The sequence below is a fragment of the Carcharodon carcharias genome, chromosome 2, assembly GCF_017639515.1.
Source record: "Carcharodon carcharias isolate sCarCar2 chromosome 2, sCarCar2.pri, whole genome shotgun sequence".
Lineage (NCBI taxonomy): Eukaryota > Metazoa > Chordata > Chondrichthyes > Lamniformes > Lamnidae > Carcharodon > Carcharodon carcharias.
Window position 1 is genome coordinate 17,504,213 of NC_054468.1, and position 23,060 is coordinate 17,527,272.

Consider the following 23,060-nt stretch of genomic DNA (forward strand, 5'->3'; position numbering starts at 1 on the left):
ATGCGAGCTGGAGCCACTCAAAGCCTTGGCACCTGGGAGTAACGGAGGATGTAAGCATCATGACCGCCTCCCAGATACCTGGTGCAAACCTGCAGTATCTGACTCTTGTGGTCACATGCAATCTGGATATTAAGGGTCCTTTCTATTGACGAAGGCAGCCAGCTCCCCCACTGGCGTTTTTATGGCCACATGCGTGCAGTCAATGGCTCCCTAGATGCGGGGAAACCCTGCAATTGCCATGAAGCCTCTGGATTACTCACCCTGGCTGGCCTCGTCGGTCCACAAGTGAATGAAGGTACTGGACTTTCGGAACAGAGTGTCAGCGATCAGCTTGATGCAGCTGTGTGCAGCCAATTGGGTGACACCACAGAGATCCCCCACTGACCCATGAAAAGAACCTGAGGCGTAAAAGTTCAGGGCAACTGTAACCTTAAGAGTCACTGGCACAGGATGGCCACCTACACAGTTGGAGGTGATCTCTGGCCCAATCATTCGGCATATGGAGTTGACAGTCTCCCTGGGGAGGCGGAGGCTTCTTCGGCAGAGAACCCCAGACATCGCCAGGCAGCAGGAACGCTGCCTGTAGATTAATCCATCTGCTGGGTAATGGCGCCTTCTCCAGACCTTTCTGCCTTGCACTTACTGCTGGCCCTGCACGCTTTCTGGCTGCACCTCATGGGTGCCACTCTCGGACGATACCTGTGAACAACTGGTCTCCTCTCCCTTCTGGCCTTCTCCTCCTCTTCTGAAGAGGTCCGTCCAGCAGAGTACACTGTCCCCATTTCTGTGCTGGTGTTTCCACAGGTTTCAGCAGTGGAAGGGCTTATTGGCAGAAGGCCTCTGTAAACGCTAACAAAGCGGAGAGCTCTCCAGAACAACACAAAAATACAAGAAACTATCAATCAGCCAGACCTAAACCACTCACAGCCAAACTCCCAACTTCTCACCTTTGCACCTACCTGTGGGCCTTCTATCCAACCCTGGATGTAGAATCCATGAAAAACATGAAGGCCGTCTAGCTGAGTATCCTTCTATGCTTGGCGCACAGGCCACTCAAAATTACAGTCAATTAACATTTAAATCACCTCACCTGCCTTTTAACTGTCAGCGGGCAAGCTTCAGACTGCCAAGTTCGCCTGCCAACCGAAATAACGCAAGGTGACGCAATGACATCAGGGCACCCTCCCGACGATATCGTGCCCCATTTCACAAACAATCGGGATCACTGCACGCCCGTGCAGTGAGTGTAAGATTTTGGCCAGTATCTGGTCATTATCACGTTGCTTTTCTTGCTGTGTTTCTGACATTACAACAATAGCTGCACTTCAGAAGTTTCTGAATTGGTAATGGGCATCGCAGAGTGGGTAGATAACCTTAAGTGAATGACTTTAAGAGTTCAGCAGTTTGAGGTTGTAAAACGTACTATGTGAATGCAAGTTCTTTCTTCTTATCCCTGTTCTTCCTACCTCCACCATTGTCTCTCAGTCCATTGTTTAAACACCTTTAATTTTATTTCCTATCCAACAGCAAGAAACTTTACCTGGTTTCAAAAAAGAACTAGACAGGTTCTGGTCAATCTTTGTGATTCAAAGTTTTCCAAATGCCCCATGGGAATACTGTAGCTAGGTGGGATAGATGGGCTGAAAGGCCCGAAACTTCCATTGTGCTACTATCTAGCTTTCACACCGTTTAGCTCTCCTTTCTTTACAGAACAACTTTAAAACCCTTCGCTTCTTCCTCATAGCTCCCAACCTCATATTGGAGGAGGGGAAATGTGAGTATAGGTTTTGATTGGCTAAATATACTCTCCAAATCAAAAGCCCTTGACGCACATAGATAAAAGCCTGATGCTGTTTATGTGTTGTGGGTACCTGTGGGTCACTCAGCATTAGCACAGTTATTGCAGAACTGTGTCAATCAAAGGAAGCACATGTTAGTCTGGCAATTTCCAGAGCCACAGACCTTCAAGTCAGAGTTATGGTAAGTGCATTCTTCTGTTTCCTCTTTTTGGGGATCTCCACTATGTATTGGCACCTGAGGAAAGGTAGATTTGAAATGTTTTTATGGGGGTGCAGGAGAATTATAGGGCCAGCAATAGGCTGTACAATCCAGCATAGCTGGTCCCAGAAATGACCATCTACTAAAATCCACCAATTGATTAGGTCACTTTAGGTAGATGATTCAAGAGTCACCTCATTCTCGGCTAGAAACGTACAATAGTCAAAGCAGAATTATGCAATCTTGCTGAAATGATTACTCGAGCATGTTCTATGCTCAGATGTTTCACCCCAGTGCCCTGGTCTATTTTCCCTCAAGTGCTCTGCGCTCCTAGGTCAGTTTTTAAGAGAAATTGATTTTTAAAACATATCCTCAGAATATGGGCATTGCTGGTGAGGCCAGCATTTATGGCCCGTCTCTAGTTTCCCTGACTGAGTGGTTTGCTAAACCCCTTCAGATGTCAGTTAGGAGTTTGCGTGGGTCTGTAAATTGGGTAGGGTAAGGACGGTAGGCTTCCTTCCCTGTTCTTTGACAGACCGGTTTGTGACAATCTGGCAGCTTCAGAATCACTTTCACTGATGCCTGCTTTTGATTTTTAAACGTAAAATCTCTAAATTTCACTTTCCCTCTGGATTATTAGTTCAGACCAATCTCAGTCTTCTCACAACCATCTCTGGCTGAAAACTCACTTAAATCCTCAGAATCAAAAGCCTAAGCCTTTTTTCAGGCAGCAATATATTTAATATTGTTGGTGCAGAATTGCTGTCACATCTACTTTTAACATGTTTGACCATCTTGCAGCTTTCAGTAATTTAAATGTAAAAATGGTAAGGCAAGGCTCAGGGGGAAATGTACAAAAACAGAAAATGCACAGGAGGCTCTAAAGAAAGAAAACATATTAATTGAGTTACTACTTCTCAAAGAGCCTGTCATTGCATTACTGCGTATTAAGTATTGTAGATTTCCAGCATTTGCAGGCTTTGCAATTTTTAAAATCAAAAACTTAACTTGTTTCAAATAGTTATCAATGGAGACACCAGTCCTGCAAACTCTATTGAGTGGAATATGTCCACTATTTGCTTTACAGCAAAACGATTTGTCTACACCAATATTTTTAATACATGGATTGCCTAATGCTGAGAATTAACATGGTTAAGTAATGTATAAATTCGATAACCCCAATAAAAAAACTTAGTATTTTTGAAGTTTAGTCACTGTTGCAACATAGGAAATGAGTCAGTCAATGTGCACACAGCAATGTCCAACAAACAGCAATATGATAATGATCAAATATTCTACTTCTTTTTACCGAGGGATAAATATTATCTAGGAGACCAGAAAAAGCAAATTGTTCTGATAATCTCAGATTAAACACCCACCATAAAACTGCTTGGTGTAGATTGCAAGTCCATCAGCAACAGGAAGAACAAACAAGTTCATAAGGATAATTGTTCTGGGGCCACAGGGAGAGGGTACTGGAAGATGGAATACTCTCCACTTGCCCGGATGAGTGCAAGGCCCACAACATTCAAGAAGCTTGATACTGTCCAGGCCAAAGCAGCCCACTTGATTGGCCCCCCTTCCACAAACATTCACTCCCACCACCACTGACGAACAGTGGCAGCAGTGTGTGCCATCTACAAGATGCACCGCAGGAACTCACCAAGGCTCCTTAGACAGCACCTTCCAAACCCACACCTGCTACCATCTAGAAGGACAAGGGTAGCAGACACATGAGAACACTGCCATTTGGAGGCTCCCTCAACCCCACCCCAAGCCACTCGCCATCGTGACTTGGAACTATATCGCCGTTCCTTCACTGCCTCTGGGTCAAAATCCTGGAACTCCCTTCCCATCAGCACTGTGGGTGTACCTACACTACATGGACTGCAGCAGATCAAGAAGGCAGCTCACCACCACCTTCTCAAGGGCAATTAGGAATGGGCAATAAATGCTGGCCCAGCCAGCGACACCCACATCTCTTAAATTAATTTTTAAAAAGTTGGTAAAAGGGGACAGGATCTTAAAGCATTGAGACAGGGAAGGAGGAAGGGGGTGGGGTGGAGGGGGGGATGTGGGGGGTGGTGGTGGGGGTGGGTGGTAGGATTCAGTGAACTCCAAAATATGCTAGAGTCATTTGTGAGCATTCGAAAAGGGAAGGTTTTAGTGTCCCAGGACCTGGGAATGGGTAAATTGTAGTCAGAGATTGTAAAATATACATTTGTGCAACAGAATATTCCTCACCTGTGAAAAGCAGAAGTCGGTTGTTTCATTTTCTGCAGGCTGATTTTTATATGGGTATCACATCACAGTCATCTCAGCAGCTCTCTACATCCCCTAGACTTCACAGATAGATTAAACCATTGACATATCGGGGTGGGAACCTGCTCCTTGAACCTGTACCGCCACTCAGTTTCAACATGACTGATCTAAAAGGTTTGAAACTTGTAAGTGCTGGAGTTCAAAGAGACTTGGGTGTGCTTGTACAAGGATCACAGGAAGTTAGTGTGCAGATGCAGCGAGCCATTAGGAAGGCAAATGGCATGTTGGCCTTTATTGCAAGGAATACTGTGTGCGGTTTTGGTCTCCATATTTAAAGAAAGAATGTAGAGTCATTGAGTCATAGAGGTCTACAGCACAGAAAAAGGCCCTTCGGTCCATCAAGTCTGCACCAGTCAAATAAGTACTTAACTATTCTAATCCCATTTTCCAGCACTAGGCCCACAGCCTTGTATGCCATGGCATCGCAAATGCACATCCAAATACTTCTTAAATGTTATGAGAATTTCTGCCTCCACTACCCTTTCAGGCAGTGAATCCAGATTCCCACCATCCTCTGGGTGAAAAATTTCTTCCTCAAATCCCCTCTAAACCTCCTGCCCCTTACCTTAAATCTATGGCCCCTGGTTATTGATCCTTCCACCAAGGGGAAGAGTTCCTTTCTGTCTACCCTATCTGTGCCTCTCATAATTTTATACACCTCAATCATGTCCCCCCGTCAATCTCCTCTGCTCCAGGGAAAATAATCCCAGTCTATCCAATCTTGCCTCATAACTAAAACTCTCCAGCCCAGGCAACACCCTGGTAAACTTCCTCTGCACTCACTCTAGTGTAATCACATCCTTCCTATAATGCAGATTCCAGAACTGCACGCAATACTCTAGCTGTGGCCTAACCAGTGTTTTATACAGTTCCAGGATAACCTCCCTGCTCTTATATTCTATGTCTTGGCTAATAAAAACAGGTATCTCATACGCCTTCTTAACCACATTATCTACCTGTCCCGCTACATTAAGGGACCGGTGGACATGCACACCAAGATCCCTCTGATCCTCGGTACTTCCCAGAGTCCTACCATTCATTGTGTATTCCCGTGCCTTGTTTGTCCTGCCCAAGTGCATCACCTCATACTTATGCAGATTAATTTCCATTTGCCACTGATTAGCCCATCTGACCAGCCCATCTATATCCTCCTGTAATCCAAGGCTATCCTCCTCACTATTTACCACCCCACCAATTTTCGTGTCATGCGTGAATTTACTGACCAACCCTCCTACATTCAAGTCTAAATCGTTTATATATACCACAAACAGCAAGGGACCCAACACCGATCCCTGTGGAGCCCCACTGGACACAGGCATCCAGTCACAAAAACACCTCTCGACCATCACCCTCTGCTTCCTGCCATTTAGCCAATTCTGGATCCAATTTGCCAAATTACCTTGGATCCAATGGGCTCTTACCTCCGTTATCAGTCTACCATGCAGGACATTATCAAAAGCCTTGTTGAAGTCCAAGTAGACTACATCAACTCCATTGCCCTCATCTATACACCTGGTGTCCCCCTTGAAAAATTCAATAAAATTGGTCAGACGTGACCTCCCCTTAACAAAACTATGTTGACTGTCCTTGATTAATCCCTGCCTCTCCAAGTGTAGTTTAATTCTGTCTCTCAGAATTGTTTCCAATAGTTTTCCCACCACTGACGTTAAACTGACTGGCCTGTAATTCCCTGGTTTATCCCTTTCTCCCTTCTTGAATAATGGTACCACATTGGCTGTCCTCCAGTCCTCTGGCACCTCTCCTGTGGCCAGAGAGGTATTGAAAATTATTGCCAGTGCCCCTGCTATCTTCTCCCTTGCCTCACGCAACAGCCTGGGATACATTTCAAACTTGTACTGGAGGCAGTACAGCGAAGGTATGAAGCCCGTGGAGAATACAAAGAAAGTAGGAAGAAATTTAAGCAAGGAGTCAGGAGGGCTAAAAGGGGTCATGAAAAGTCACTGGCAACCAGGATTAAGGAAAATCTCAAGGCCTTTTATACATATGTAAAAAGCAAGAGGGTAGCCAGGGAAAGGGTGGGCCCACTCAGGGACAGAGGTGGGAATCTGTGTGTGGAGCCAGAAGAAATGGGAAAGATATTAAATGAATACTTCTCATCAATATTCACCAAAGAGAAGGACTTAGCGGTCGATTTATCTAGGGAAGAGTGTGTAGATAGCCTGGATCATGTTGAGATCAAAAAAGAGGAGGTGTTGGGCGTCTTGAAGAATATTAAGGTGAGTAAGTCCCCAGGGCCAGATGGGATCTACCCCAGAGTACTGAGGGAGGCAAGGGAGGAGATTGCTGGGGCCTTGACAGAAATCTTTGTATCATCACTGGCTACAGGTGAGGTCCCAGAGGACTGGAGAATGGCCAATGTTGTTCCATTGTTTAAGAAGGGTAGCAGGGATAATCCAGGAAATTACAAGCCGGTGAGCCTTATGTCAGTGGTAGGGAAATTTTTGGAGAAGATTCTTCATGACAGGATTTACTGCCATTTGGAAGCAAATGGGTGTATTAGTGAGAGGCAGCATGGTTTTGTGAAGGGGAGGTCGTGTCTCACTAACTTGATTGAGTTTTTCGAGGAAGTGACAAAGATGATCGACGATGGAAGGGCAGTGGATGTTATATATATGGATTTCAGTAAGGCCTTTGACAAGGTCCCTCATGGCAGACTGGTACAGAAGGTAAAGTCGCACAGGATCAGAGGTGAGCTGGCAGGATGGATATAGAATTGGCTTGGTCATAGAAGACAGAGGGTAGCAGTGGAAGGATGCTTTTCTGAATGGAGAGCTGTGACTAGTGGAGTTCCTCAGGGATCAGTGCTGGGACCTTTGCTGTTTATGCTATACATAAATGATTTGGAGGAAAATGTAACTGGGCTAATTAGTAAGTTTGCAGACGACACTAGGGTTGGAGGAGGTGCAGATAGTGAAGAGGATTGTCAAAGGATACAATGGGATATAGATTGGTTGGAGACTTGGGCGGAGAAATGGCAGATGGAGTTTAATCCGGACAAATGCGAGGTAATGCATTTTGGAAGGTCTAATACAGACAGGAATTATACAGTAAATGGTAGAACCCTTAAGTGCATCAATGGGCAGAGGGATCTGGGTGTACAGGTCCACAGGTCACTGAAAGTGGCAACACAGGTGGATAAGGTAGTCAGGAAGGCATATGGCATGCTTGCCTTCATTGGCAGGGGTATTGAGTATAAAAACTGGGAAGTCATGCTGCAGCTGTATAGAACCTTGGTTAGGCCACACTTGGAATATTGCATGCAATTCTGGTCACCACATTACCAGAAAGATAAGGAGGCGTTGTAGAGGGTGCAGAGGAGGTTTATCAGGATGCTGCTTGGTCTGGAAGTTATTAGCTATGAGGAGAGGTTTGAGAAACTTGGATTGTTCTCACTAGAGCGACAGAAATTGAGGGGCGACTTGATAGAAGTTTACAAAATTATGAGTGGCATGGACAGAGTAGATAGTCAGGAGCTTTTTCCGAGGGTGGAAGAATCAATTACTAGAGGACATAGATTTAAGGTGAGAGGAGAAAACTATAGAGGAGATGTGCGGGGCAAATATTTTTACGCAGAGGGTAGTGAGTGTCTGGAATTCGTTGCCAGAGGAGGTGGTGGAAGCTGGTACGATAGTGGTGTTTAAGAGGCAGCTTGACAAATACATGAATAGGATGGGAATAGAGGGATATGGACCCCGGAAGTGCAAAATGTTTCAGTTGACGGGCAATATGATCGTCGTAGGCTTGGAGGGCCGAAGGGCCTGTTCCTGTGCTGTACTTTTCTTTGTTCTTTGTTCTAAATGCTGAGAAATTGTTCCCACCAGTTGGGGAGTCTAAAACACGGGGACACAGTCTCATGAAAAGGGGCGAATCATTTAGGACTGAGATGAGGAGAAATTACTTCACTCAAGGGGTTGTGAGTCTTTGGGATTCTCTACCATAGAGAGTTATCGATGCTCCAAAACTGAATATGTTTAAGACAGGGATAGACAGATTTTTGGCCTCAGGGAATTAACGAATGGGGGCGGGGGGGGGGGGAGAGGGGGTGGTGGTAGACAGGAAAATGGAGTTGAAGCCCAAGATCAGCCATGATTGTATTGAATGGCTCGACATATGGTCTACTCCTGCTCCTATTTCTTGTGTTCTTGTGTTTTTTTACATGGGATGTGTGCATCACTGGCTAGGCCAGCATTTGTTGTCCTTTCCTAAATGCTCTTGTGAGGCTGGTGGTAAGCTGTCTTCTTAAACAATTGCAGCCCATGTGGTGAGGATACTCCCATCGTGCTGTTAGGAAGATGGCTCCAGGATTTTGACCCAGTGACAGTGAAAGAACGGCAATATATTTTTAAGTCAAATGGCGTGTGGCCTGGGGTGGAACTTGCAGGTGATGGTGTTCCCATGCAACTACTTTCCTTGTCCCTCTAGGTGGTAGAGGTCATGGGTTTGGAAGGTGCTGGCGAAGAGGACTTGGTGAGTTGCTGCAGTGCATCTTGTAGATCAGGGATGGGCAACCTGGGATAGTGAGTGGGCCTCACGAGTGGCCCTCATTCATCTCAGTGGGCCACAAGATTGAAATCTGGCATGTGCCCCAACCAATACCCCATGAATAGAATTAAATACGTTTAATACACACCGAATATTTCATAACTAGTTACAGAAATTGCTTAATCATTCATATAATAATAGAACTGTCATCAACATCAAATGGTAAAAACAAAAGAAATATTTGCATTTGTGTTACCCACATTCATCCAGGGCTCGAACATGAATTCATTCCTCCTCAAACTTCCCTTTATCAACCCCAAGCCTTCAATTTACTGTACCACATTTGCTCTGATTTGAAAGCAACAAAAATTAGGGTTTCAGGTCACTCAGAGCAGAACAGCAGTTCTCAAAACGCTCTGCCAAATGTATATGAACTGATGGATCATAGTCGCTTCCTTGATCTGAGTGCTTTTCCAGCACTGACTCATCCAACGTGTTCAGGTGACCAGTGATGTCAGCAAGAAAGGCCACATCCAAAATCCAGATTTCACCTTCTAACTCTGGGTTACCGACAATACTAACATTAAGAAACGCAACCTCTCACGTTCTCCAGTGTCGTAACCACGATGGTCTCCCAGGGTAGGGTAGTTTTTTGCTGACTGTGCTTGCATACCCACAACTCACCGGACGTGCTGATTGAACCATAGCAGCGCAACCCTGCATGTAGGTAGCGGTCGACAAAATGTTTCACGGGCCGCACTCAAAACCCTGGTGGGCCACATGCAGCTCATGGGCCGCAGGTTTGCCACCACTGTTGGAGATGATACACACTGTTGCCACTGTGCATCAGTGATGGAGAGAGTGAATGTTTAATATGGTGGATGGGGTGCAAATCACAGAATCACAGAATCTCACAGTGTAGATGAGACCCTTCAGCCCATCGAGTCTGCACCGACACCTGACCTACCTAATCCCATTTACCAGCACTTGGCCCATAGCCTTGAATGTTATGACATGCCAAGTGCTCATCCAGGTTCTTTTTAAAGGATGTGAGGCAACCCGCCTCCACCACCCTCCCAGGCAGCGCATTCCAGACCGTCACCACCCTCTGGGTAAAAAAGTTTTTCCTCACATCCCCCCTAAACCTCCTGCCCTTCACCTTGAACTTATGCCCCCTCGTGACTGACCCTTCAACTAAGGGGAACAGCTGCTCCCTATCCACCCTGTCCATGCCCCTCATAATCTTGTACACCTCGATCAGGTCGCCCCTCAGTCTTCTCTGCTCCAATCTATCCAACCCCACTTCATAACTTATATGTTTCATCCCAGGCAACAGGCAACAAGGTGAATCTCCTCTGCGCCCCCTCCAGGCAATCAAGTGGACTGCTTTGTCCTGGAATGGAGTTGAGCTTCTTGAGTGTTAATTTATTGGCAAATTGACCCTGACTGTTTGAGGCATTGTCATGGAGAATGCATCAAGGAACTATTGTCCCCTATGCTTTTGTTTATATCAAAAAATTAATTCAAATAAAAGCATGGGGACAGTAGTTCTGTGCTGCATTCTCCATGGCAATGGCTCAACAAATAAGCACCTTTTACTCATGCAGTTTAATTCTTGAGTGTTGTTAAGCTGCACTCATCCAAGCAAGTGGGGAGTATTCCATCACACTCCTGACTTCTGCCTTGTAGATGGTGGACAGGCTTCGGGGAGTCAGGAGGTGAGTTACTCTCCGCAGGATTCCCAGCCTCTGGCCTGCTCTTGTGGCCACTGTATTTACATGGCTGCTCCAGTTCTGTTTCTGGTCAATGTTCACCCCCAGGATGTTGAAGGTGGGGGATTCAGCCATTGAATGTCAAGGGGTGATGGTTAGATTCTATCTTGTTGGAGATGGTCATTTTGTGGTACGTGTGCCTCTTAAAACAGTATAAATTCCATCACATTTCCACTTCTCTTTAGCTCTGAAGGAGAGTCCTGCAGACTCTAAACATTAACTAAATATCTATTAATCCTTTTTTAAAAATTTCCAATTGACCACCAGCCTTAATATATTTTTGGGAGTGAGAGAGTTCTAGGCTCCTCTCTGTAAGAAGTGCTTCCTCAGGTCAGCCCTGACAGCCTACCTTGAAGGTAATCTCCCTTTCTCCTGTACACTACTCCCCCAATCCCCTGGCCCAGAGGAAAAAAATCTCTAGCTACCCTTGAAATCCTTTAATCATCTTAAACACTTGGGCCAGAATTTTTAGGATGGCGAGGCTTGGCCAGTGAGTGGGAAACACATCCCCATTGACCCGACAACCCCGCTGCCATTTTATGCTCTAACAAGCATTGATTGGCAGTAGGCAGGTCATCCGGCAGCTCAGTCTGGAGGAAGTCCCGCCTTGGAGAGCTGCCAGCTGGTCAGAGTGACCCTCCAGGAAGTGCGCTGCAGTGGCCAGAAGAGGCACAGCAAGAAGCTTCCTGAGCCTAAGTCCTGGGAACCGAGAAAAAGATAAAGAGTCAGGGGTCCAAGCAGAACAGGTTGGGAAGGCCTGGGTGGGGCATGGGGTGGTGGGGGGGGCGGGGCAGTGGGGTCTCCGGGAGTAGGCTGGAGGGGGAGGGATGCCTACAGGTCGCCAGGCCTTAAGGGGAGGGTGCCCCCAGTCCGGAGGAGGCTTCTGATGGAGGCCACACCCGCCACCACCACCCCCGTCCTTACCCCCACTTCTCACCCAAGATCTAACTCCCTTCATTACCGGCCTCCACCACCAGCCCCCCCACCGACCCACCCCCCCACCACCCCCACCTCCCCCCCCCCCACCCTCCGCCCCGTGCTGTCATCTACCCGCCAACCTAAAGATTGAGGCTGGGCAAGAAACGGCCATTAAGTGGCACTGAAGGGCCTTAACTGGGGCAACAGCAGGCTTCCCATCTGAGGCTCTGCCCTTCCCCAGCATAAAATCGCTCCGAGGTCAGTGAGGGCAGGAACCCGGAGGGAATCCCGTTCGTGCAATTTTACACTCTCCCCTCCCCCACCCCCACCCCCACCACCGCCACCACTACCACCACCTCAGAACCCGACGAGGGTGGAGCATAAAATTTTGGCCTTGGATTAGCGAACCCTTTAACCTTCTATATTCAAAGGAGCACAAGATTAAGCTATGTGCCCTGCCCTCATAGCCTTTTTGCCCCTTTGGTAGAATGGGCAATTAGGGACGGGCAATAGATGCTGGGCTTGCCAGCAATGCTCACATCCCATGAAAGGATAAAAAGAAAAATTAGTTTTCAGGTCCCCTACAATTACACCGTGAGCAGATTGCTTGGGGGCAAGCAACAATGACCTATCGAGCTTTGCCCCATGATATTATACTTGTTCTCTGTAAGGACGCACCCAAGCTTGGTTTTGTACCTGTTCCTTGCACAGGAGCTGACAGCAAGATTTCAATGCTATGGCAGATTGAAGCAGAATTCTTGCACTACTGCAGCACAGCACATCTCCGTAAAATGTCGGATAAAAATAAGTCTCTATCTTCCCATTGTTCTTTCCTGGACCCCAAATCTCAGGCTTTCCTTGGTCCTTGGTCTGTCCAGCCTTCTCTGAGCTCCTGTGTGTTTTCCAGCACTACTTCAGTCTAGGCTTTAATGGGGACAAAAATTAATGACGGGTCAGGGTGGGGAAACATTACTTTGTCAGTGCCAGACTGGACTCTGCTGCTGACCCTACTGCAGTGCGTGGGCTCAAAGTTGAAGTCCCTTTGCTTGCATAGCAATGAAAGTTGTTAACACCTTGGTCACCTGCCTGTTGAGCAACACCCTGGGGGTTATCATTAACCAGAAATGGAACTGGACCACCCTTGTTACCTAGGAGACAGGAGAGGGAGGCTAAGGCTGCTGCTGGAATTCAGTGCATGCTGGGTTTGGAGTGAAAGAAAAATCTAATAATTACATTATTAGGAAAGCCACACGTTCATTGGTTGGTGAGTTACTGTTTTTAGGGTTTGTGTGTAAATAGCTGGACAATTAGAAAAATGTTAAATTTTCATTTTTAACCCTCAGCTATCTCCCTTATAAGTGGAAGGTTCATTAGTATTACTAAGATTTGAATTAGTAATGTAAGTGGTTGGTGGGTAGAGTCATTAATTAAAATAAATTTTAAAAATTAATGAATTAACTAATGAATTAAACAGCTAATTAAAACATAACAAGGGCAGTAAGCAGGTGATGTACTGCAGTTGTACTATGTGGGAGCTAATAGACATCAGTGTGATCCACAGCAACTACATCTGCAATAAGTGTCTGCAGCTACAAGGAACTTTGGCTTAGAGTTGACGAGGTAGAGGTCAAGCTACGGATGCCCTGCAGTGCATCAGGGAAGGAAGAATGTTACTTGGGCACTTTGTTAAGAAGGCAATCATACCCCTTAGGCTAGGGTTGTGGTACAGGAAGCCATTCGAGCAGGGGGAGTAAGTAGGAATGTAGCGTTAGTAGGGGACAATATAGTTAATGGGATAGATGTGGCTCCCTGCAGCTTAGAGTGAGAGTCCAGACGGCTGTGTTGCCTGTCTGTTGCCAGGGTTCAGGACATCTGCTCAGGGCTGGAGAGGAACTTGCAGCTGGAGGTAGAGGTTCCAGTTGTTATGGTCCACATCGGTACCAATGACACAGATGGAACTAGGGAAGTGATTCTGCTGAGGGAGCATGAGCAACTAGCAGCTAAATTAAAAAGCAGAACCTCAAAGATAATAAGCTCTGAGCAACCATGAGATAATTGGCAATGCGTAATTAAGATCAGAGAGATGAATGTGTGGCTCAAAGACTGGTGTGGGGAGAAGTGTGTTTCAGTTCATGGGGCACTGACACCAGCACCAGGAAAGTGGGAGCACCTGAAACGTGCTGGGACCACTGTTCTGGCGAGTTGTATAACTAGGGTGCTAGAGACGGCTTTAAACTAAATAGTTGGGGGAAGAGATCATGTGAGAGGAGATGTAATAAATCAAAGGAAACAACAAGGTAAGAGGGCAGGGCAGAGATAATGTTAACCAGAGTGTGGTGAGAAGGCACAGAGTGTATAAGCTTACGATGGACCAACAGATAAGGCCAGAGATTGCAAAAATGGTAAAAAGATAGAGTTAAAGGACCTGTACCTGATTGCACATAGCATTGATAACAAAATGGATGAATTGTTATCACATAACATGTATGACCTGATCGCCATTACAGAGATATGGTTGAAAGGTGCCAAGGCTGACCTGGACTTTGATGGGTATTTGAAATTTTGGAATTATAGGAATCTAGGTAAAGGTAGTGGGTTAGCTCTGTTAATTAAGGATGACATTAATACAGTCATGTGAGATGATCTTAGCTTGTAAAAGCAGGATGTAGAATCAATTTGGGTACAGATAAGAAATAGGAAATGAAAGAGGTCACTTGTTGGAGCTGTTTATAGGGCCCTAATAGCAGTCATACAGTAAGACAGACTATACAGGAAGAAATAAATGGGGCATATAAGAAAGGTAATGCAATAATCATGGATGACTATATTCTTCATGTCGATTGGGTAAATCCTATTGGCAAAGGTAGCCTGGAAAATGAGTATTTAGGAAAGGTTCTTAGAGCAGTATGTTCTAGAGCCAACCATGGAGCAGGCTATTCTGGACCTGGTATCATGCAATGACAGGATTAATAAATAGCCTCATAGTAAATGAGCCTCTAGGTGACAGCAACATTAGTATGATAGAATTTCACATTGAGTTTGAAGGTGAGAAGTGCGGGTCAAAGACTCAAGTCTTAAACCTAAATAAAGGTAATTATAAGGATATGAAGGCAGAGTTGGCTAAATTGAACTGGGAAACTAGATTAAAAGGTAGGGCAGTAGAGATGCATGGCAGACTTTTAAGCGAGCATTTATCCCAGTGAGAAAGAAAGGCTTTTTGAGGAGGAGCATCATCTGTGGCTAAATAAGGAAGTAAAGGGTGGCATCAAATTGAAAGGGTTCCGTGAAGGTTAATGAGAAGTCAGGAGATTGGACTGAATTTAAGTCACATCTGGAGTATTATGTACTGTTTTGGTCTCCTTATTTGAAAAAGGATATAAGAAGCAGTTCAGAGAAGGTTGACTTGGCTCTTTCCGGGGGGGTGAAATCCTTAACTTATGAAGAAAGGTTGAACAAGTTGGGCCTATACCCAGTGGAATTCAGAAGGTTGAGAGATGATCTTATTGAAACATATAACATCCTGAGGGGATTTGGTAGACTGGATAACTGGAGGATGCCTCCTCTTTTGCGGAAGGTGAGAACCAGGGGGCACCATTCAAGAATGAGAGGCCTCCCTTTTAAGAGGGATGTGAGGAGAATTTTTTTTCCCTTAGAGGGTCATTAGTTTGTGGAATCTTCTTCCCCAGAAAATAGTGGAGGCTGAAGGCTGTGTTAGGTTTTTGATAGACAAGGGAGTCAAGGGTTATGGGGGGCAGATAGGAAGGTGGAGTTGAGATCTCAGCCATGATCTTATCCAATCATGGAGCAGAATCAAAAGGAAAAATGGCTTACTTCTGCTCCTAAGTCCTATGCCCCTATGTTTCTTTATATTACTGTGGTTACAAGAGCAGGTCGGAGGCTAGGAATCCTGTGGCGAGTAACTCACCTCCTGACTCCCCAAAGCCTGTCCACCATCTACAAGGCAGGGGTGTGATGGAATACTCCCCACTTGCCTCGATGAGCGCAGCTCCAAAAATACTCAAGAAGCTTGACACCATCCAGGACAAAGCAGCCCGCTTGACTGAGACCCCATCCAGCACCTTCCACATTCACTCCCTCCACCACTGACACACGTCAGCAGCAGCAAGTATCATCTACAAGGTGGACTGCAGCAACTCACCAAAGCTTCTTCGACAGCATCTTCCAAACCCATGACTTCTGCCATCTAGAAGGACAGGGGCAGCAGATAGATGGGAACACCACCACCTGCAAGTCCCCCCCACCCCCCCCACCCCCCCACCACCACCCCCCCACCAAGCCACAGACCATCCTGACTTGGAAATAAATCGCCGTTCCTTCAGTTTTGCTGGGTTGAAATCCTGGAACTCCCTTCCTAACAACACCATGGGTGTCCCTAACACCACATGGACTGCAGTGGTTCAAGAAGGCAGCTCACCACCACCTTCTCAAAGGCAATAAGGGATGGACAATAAATGCTGGCCTAGGTAGTGATGGCAACATCCTGTAAAAGAATGAAAAAACTAATAGGCGGAGGGGATCTGCCAGAACCACTCCTGGCAATGGCCCTTTATTTTTCAGTTTATGGGACCCATCTGTCCCACTTATTGACCTTGTACCACATCAATTATTCACCTGGCCCCTTTGACTCCAGCAACATAGGAACTCCAAGGATTGGGAATCCCACCCCCTTCCTTTTACAACACTGGCTTTGTCAGGATAAGTTGAGCATCTGTGAAATCAACAGGAAGAAAAGCAACTTGCATTTATATAGCACCTTTGGCACAGTAAAATCCCCAAGGGTTTTCACAGGAGCATTATCAAACAATACCTGACATCGAGCCACATTAGAAAATATCAGGACCAGTGACCAAACATTTGGGCAAGGAGGTCATCAAAAAGGAGGGGAGAGACAGAAAAGTAGAGTGGTTTAAGGAGCGAATTCCAGAGCTAGCTAGCCTAGATAGTGAAAAGCACGGCTGGCAATTGTGGAGCAATGTTATCAGTAGGGCCCTCATCAATTTCTGGCCTTTACTGCACATTCCTAGCGGAGCTGCAACTGAAGTGCACTGGAGGTCTTACAGATTGTCAGACCCGACATCTTCTGAAGAACATCCCCAGCACAAGCAGGTTCAAATAAACAGGTCACTATCTTCATCAGAACGTGCAAGAGGAATTCCCCACAACTGTGTTAATTTCAATGATCAGCTGACAATTGATAAAACTGGGCAGAATTGTCCCAGATTTGCACTAAGTGCAGTAGCGGGTGTGAGAAAAGACGTTTTACCTGTTGGCAGCAACTGTGGGTCTTCGTGTTGGATCATCCACTTTCTGCCTCATTAATTATGCAGCCACAGGAAACACGCTGTCTCGCTGGCGGGTGGCCTCTAAATCACCCGCCACGCCGATACCTCACCGTTTCCTCACTCCGGGTGCCATATCTAACCTGCAGACGTGCACACAGTTCTCACTGCTTTGCAGCCCAGGACTGCTCCAGTGAAGACATGGCCCTGAAAACCAAGAAGGACTCAGTGACCCATGTCACTGGAATGTATCCTGGAGGCCGCTGTGATGTCCTCCACCCCCCCCCCCCACTCTGGCCACAGGAGGTTCGGCAATCTCACCACTCCGGCTTGGGAGGTGCTGGCAGCGGCAGTCAGTGCCAGTGCTGCACGGAAGAGGTTGGCTACCCAGTGCACAAAGGTGATGAACGGTTTCCCCTGTGCTGCCAAGGAAAGGCTGCCATCTCATCACTCTAAACTCACACACTCACAAGCCCATCACACATTCACTGGCATCTCACTCACTGCCAGCTCAAGGGACATTGCCACTCACTCTCTCACACGTACCCTGTCATCTCCATCTGGCCTCATCTCCTCTGGAGGCTGCCTTCTCAGCCCCAACCATCTTAAGGCCAATTGCGCTGATCAGCATGTGCCCCCACTCACACCCTGGGGTACCCCCCCCTTCCCCAGTACAGCCCTCTCCCTGCAGCCTCTTCCCTTGCCTGAAGCCACTTCTCCCCCTCCCCCCAAGCAAGCCCTGGCCCTGCAGCCATTGAAAAGCCAATACCGCTTTACGGTTGGTAAGGTAGGTAGAGACGTGCCCGTGAGCCCCCTAAAAATGATGTGGTGCTGCCCATGAAGCCTGACGCTGATGATCACGAGCGCTGCCCGAAGCAAAGTAGGCAAACAAAACTCGAAGTCCAGAGCCTTCGCCAGGTGCATGTCGCTTTTGTAAAGTTATGAACACATTGCCAAGTGTGCCCAGATGATCCATCATGGGGGCGCAGGGTCAGGGTGGGGTGGGGGGGGTGGGGTGATTCCGGTGAGCAGGATTATAATGAGATGCTAAAGTATTGAAATTAGGTTCCTGATGTGCAGCAGCGGGAAACAGGGCCCACCATTGACGGGTGGAGAGGACAATTGCAAACTGGTTTCACAACGGTGTAAAACCGATTTTTGGCCTTCTCGCCATATTGTCCACTCTCACCGCCAAACATGCCCGCTGTCATTAAGAGCGGGGAATTCTGGCCTACGTTAGGTATGGAACTGTAACTGTAGACTAACTGAGGATCACAACCTAAACCTGAAGATCGTGTTGTCTGATATTATATGAGCATTTGAATGACTTTTTAAAATTTTTTGGGGTGTGCCATTAAACCAAGGCTCCCTTCTACCCTATGGATGTAGAAAATCCCATGGCTGCATCATGAAGAGTAGCAGAGGAGTTTTCCCCGGTGTCCTAGCTAGTAATTATCCCTCAACCAACATCATTAAAAATAATTCTTGGTCATTATTGCACTGCTAATTATGAGGCCTTCATATGCACAAATTGGCTGCTACATTGTCCATGAGTGGTTCAACATTCTGTCAGCCCTGTACTAGGAGTCTCAGATTACAGCTCACTACCCATTGAGCCAAGGCTGCCACCTTTTGTCTCAGTTCTTAAATGTATTTTAGTCGTGTGCCTTTATGTCCCTCCTTCAGCTAACTCTTACTTGTTTTTAACTTCTAGGATAAGAACAAGAATTGCACAACTATTAATTCCCACGTGGAAAGGTACTACCTCACAACAATGTATTCCATTGAGTTCATGCTGGGATTAGTAGGGAATGTCACCGTGATAACTGGTTACGTCTTCTGCCTGAAGAACTGGAAGTGCAGTAACATCTATCTCTTCTGCCTTTCTATCACAGATCTCTTTTTTATTTGCACACTTCCAACGTTTGTGGTCCAGTATGCAAATGACAGTGAATGGTTCTACAGCGAGTTGAGTTGTAAGTTCACTCGGTATTTCCTCAACTGTAACCTTTACTTGAGTGTTCTCTACCTGACCTGTATCAGTGTTGATCGATATTTGCTAGTGAAAAACCCAACAAAGCTCCACTGGTTCCAGGAAAAGCGGACAGCTACCATCATCTGCTTCCTTTTGTGGATCTTTGTCACTGTGGAACTGATACCCATGTTCACTTTCATTGGTCCCAAGAACATCACAGATAATGACGAACAAACTATTGTATGTGTCGATTATGCCAGCTCAGGGAATGCCAGAGACAGTCTGGTTTATAGCATGTTCCTCACCCTTGTTGACTTTGTCCTCCCGCTCTGCATTATGGGTTTCTGCTCCATCAGAACAGCAAAGAGCTTAAGGGACATAAGCTCCCAACGTCGCAGGAATATTAACCTTCAAAAGCCCCATCGGCTTGTGATATTGGCATTAGTCATTTTCTTGGTACTTTTTTCTCCTTACCATATTATGCGCAATGTTCGCATTGCTTCCAGAATGGACAAAATGCGACCAATGTGTGCCACGTACAAGACCATAAAGGCTGGCTATGCTGTCACAAGGCCCATTGCCTACCTCAGCTCTGCCATAAATCCTATTTTCTATTTCATGCTGGGTGACCGCTTCAGAGAGACACTCCTCAGCAAGCTGCCGTTCGTTGGTCCAAGATTGTTGTCACACTCTTCAACCAACTAGATCTGATCAAAGGGACAGCTTGTTCAGAATGGTAGGCAGCCATTTTACTTTTAGACTTCTCTTGCAGCATGGCTGCATCATAACCGAAGGTATTCTGAACACCTTAAGTTTGTGCCTCATAGAGTCTTTAACAGTGCTGAACTGTCTCAAAATTTCTGCTTTCGTTTGAAGGGGGTTGTTTAGAAGCCTGAAACTGCTGCTGCTGATGAAGCTCTCACTTTACTCCTGTCCTTCAGATCAGCAGCAGCACAGGGTACACTCTGCAGCTTCAGAGCTCCAGATTTAGCCAAGTGGTCGACCGTTACCTGCTAGGCTACTCTTGCTGGGTTGGGTATCCCAACCTTGACAAGGTCCCAGAGCAAGGCGTTTGAGAGCCTCTACTGAGAGTTTGGGAGAGTCTATCAAGATCCATTTCAAATAAGACCGTCCTTTTGGATGGAGTTATTTGCAATGCTTTCAGGCTCATCCCAAGCACCTGGTAATATCTGGCAGGAAGGAAAATGTTTCCATTGGCACAAAAAGATTTTTTTTTTTCATCGTTCCACGCTAATATTCACTAAAGCATTTTTTCATGTGAGACACTTTTGTGCAGCGACTGTAATTTATTAGAAAGGGATTGCAGACCATATCACGGATCAGCACACCGGTGCGATACTGGCATGAGAGAAAGGGGCTACATCTGCTGTTTGTTGTCTCCCAAGCAGATAATCTGTCTTGATTTGTCACTATTTACAAGAATAACAACTTGGATTTATATGGCACCTTTAACACAATAAAACACCCAGAAGCGACACACAGGAGTGGTTTCAAACAACATCTGATACATCACATATGTGGACATCAGAGCAGGTAACTAAAATCATTGTCAAACTGGTAGATTTTAAGAAGCCTCTTAAAGGAGTAGAGAGAGAGAGAGAGATAGAGAGGTGGAGAGGTTTGGGAAGGGAATTCCAGAGCTTAGGGCTGAGGCAGCTGAAGGCTGGAGTGATTCAAATCAGGTGCATGTAAGCGGACAGAAAGGAGAGCTTTCAGAGCTTTGTGGAGCTGGGTGAGGGTACAGAGATAGGGAAGCACAGCTTCATGAAGGGGTCTGAAAATAAGGATGAGGATTTTTAAAATCAGGGCCTTGCTGGACTGCAAGGCAACATAGGTCAACGATCGCAGGACTGTTGAGTGAATGAGACTTGGTATGAGTTTTTATACAGACAGTAAAGTTTTGATTGTGCTCAGGTTTATGGTTTCCATTGTTGAATAGCCAAGAGGTATCACAACAGGGGAACGAACACGGTTCACTCACTGCATTTTCCTGTTTTCTTCTCAAAGTCTTCAACATAACACTCTCCCAGTCTGAAAGGATGAAAGTCTGAGCACAAGACCTGAAGCTAAAAACGTCTGTCTCTGAGATTGTCGCACAACCCGATTGAACTATCCCTGAGGAATGAAAGTTCAATTCTCTCTGCTCCACTGAGCTCCCTATCTCAGCCACATGCCCAGGCTCTGCTTAGCACCTTGGCATAAAACAAAAACACACAGTTTTTGTTATCAACTGAGAAACAAATAGTCAAGTCCCACACTGAAAGGCCAGCAGCAGAGTTGAATAGGTTGGATAAGAGTGAGTAGGGTCAGGACAATAGTCACTGCATGATGCCGGCTTGGAAGAGAAAAGAATGGTTATGGGAAGTGAGGAATTACACCGTTCTCCGTGACTCTGGGAAAGAATGAATTAGTGGGGCACAACTTAATGAGACTTGATTTTGACCGTAAAGAGAAAGATGCAAGAAGGAGCATGCAGAATGGTTTAAATAAAATTTATATTGGTCAAGCTAGCAAGATAAAGTCAGCAATAATGTGTTATTGATTTACAAATGTGATTTGATGCAAAGCCAAAAATGTCTTGCCTTTCATTGTAACCATTTGTATGAAATTAGGCAGGAAATTATCCTGCTTACACTTTCATCAATGTCTACATTTTACTCTTTCTCTGATGTTGCCATGGGGGTGAGTCATATGTATCCCCTTCAGCTTTCAGCTTTATGTCTCAATAAGGGCATTATAATGTTGATATTAACAAGTTAAGAACAACATACCACAAAAACATTTTTATCACTTTTATTGCTTTTGCTATTTTATTGAAATAATTGTACATGTCGGAGGTGTAAGAATTTGTACTTTATACAAGCACCAATGTATCATGGTAAAGAACTTAAGTAAAAATAATTAAAAATTCTTCATTTCTCCATTAATTTCGTGCTATTTTATTGAAAGCGATACTTTGTGAGTGGGAATTATTCTGTGAAGCAAGTAAATAGCAAAAGAGTCATCGCAGGTTTACAAACTGCTGCACACACCTGCCAAGAGAAATATTGCACGAGTCTGCGACGACACCTGGACACGGGCCTTGACGCCTTCTCGCGTCATTTCATGCTCTGTCAGGTCGGATGCACGCCTGCTCAAACGACGTAAAATTCTGGCCCCAAAAGTCTGCTGATCTTCGCACTGAATATATTCCACAAGGAAGCATCCAGAACTCTCTGTGGTAGAAAATTCCAAAGCTTCATAACCATTTCAGCAAGGAATCTCTCCCCATCGCAATCCTAAACGGCTGACCCCGCGTTCTGAGACTGTGGCCCAATGTTCCAGACACCCTAGCCAAGAAAAACATCCTCCCAAGCATCTACTCTGCCAAGCCCCTTAAAAACGTCATGTGTTTCAATGAGATCATCTCTCATTCTTCTAACCTCTAGGGAGTACAGGCCTAGTCTATTTAAGCCTCTGCTCAAAGGATAATCCCCTCAACCCATAATCAATTTTGTTAATCTTTGTTGCACCTTCTCTCGGACCTTAGATCTGGGCCGGGATTTTCTGGTCCCACCCAAGGCAGGGTTGGAAAATCCCGGCTGTGGTTTGTGTATAATGGTGATGCCTTATCCCTCCCTGTCCTAATTGTAGCCTTTGATATAGTTGACCAGCCTCCTTTAATAAAGGTAATCGGAAAAGGGACGATGTAGAATGAAGAATACTTAAACAGACCTTCACATCTAATACTTCAAATGCTATTCCTTTCAGAAAACTGGCATCAATTTAATTAGATATAACTAGATATAACTGTTTCCCTGATTGGGAATTCCCTTGGAATTGGTCCCATTCCACTGTCATAACTTTGCCAGATGTGCAGTGTAAACAGAACGTCTATAGAGTAGCTTTTTAAAAAAATCCTGCCAACAAACAGTTCTTTGGCCTCCAGCCCTAACAGACAGAAGGCTGTGGGCAGCAGCTTTGGGATTTCCCGGTATATGTGGTGAAGGAGTAAGGCTCCTCTCTTGCCCTTCCCCCTTCCTTCCCCTCCCCCCGCTCGCCCTGAATCCACCACCCTCCACCCCACAAACACCAGCAGTCCAACTCTTAAAATCAGCTCTCATGCCTATAACTTGTTATCCTTTCCAACGCTGAAACTTATCTGCGTGACAAGCTACCACGCAGGTTTCCTCACTGAGGTTACGCAAAGCACAACAGTTGCGCAACACACATTGCCGGAATTTATGAACAGGTGCAATGCAGCTGTCAGCT

General features: G+C 45.8%; 1 protein-coding gene across 2 annotated transcripts; it reads left to right on the forward strand.

Annotated features, from left to right (window-relative positions):
- The first annotated feature begins 1,871 nt into the window (after positions 1 to 1,871).
- Positions 1,872 to 21,736, forward strand: LOC121288858 (succinate receptor 1-like). Of its 2 annotated transcripts, XM_041207666.1 has the most exons (3): positions 1,872 to 1,980; positions 18,528 to 18,571; positions 18,709 to 21,736. In XM_041207666.1, the coding sequence occupies exons 1-3, from the start codon at positions 1,931 to 1,933 to the stop codon at positions 19,491 to 19,493; spliced, it is 879 nt and encodes a 292-aa protein (XP_041063600.1). In that variant the 5' UTR covers positions 1,872 to 1,930; the 3' UTR covers positions 19,494 to 21,736. The 2 variants fall into 2 exon arrangements, with proteins under 2 accessions (XP_041063600.1, XP_041063593.1); XM_041207659.1 differs by having other exon boundaries at positions 18,528 to 21,736.
- Positions 21,737 to 23,060: the final 1,324 nt, after the last annotated feature.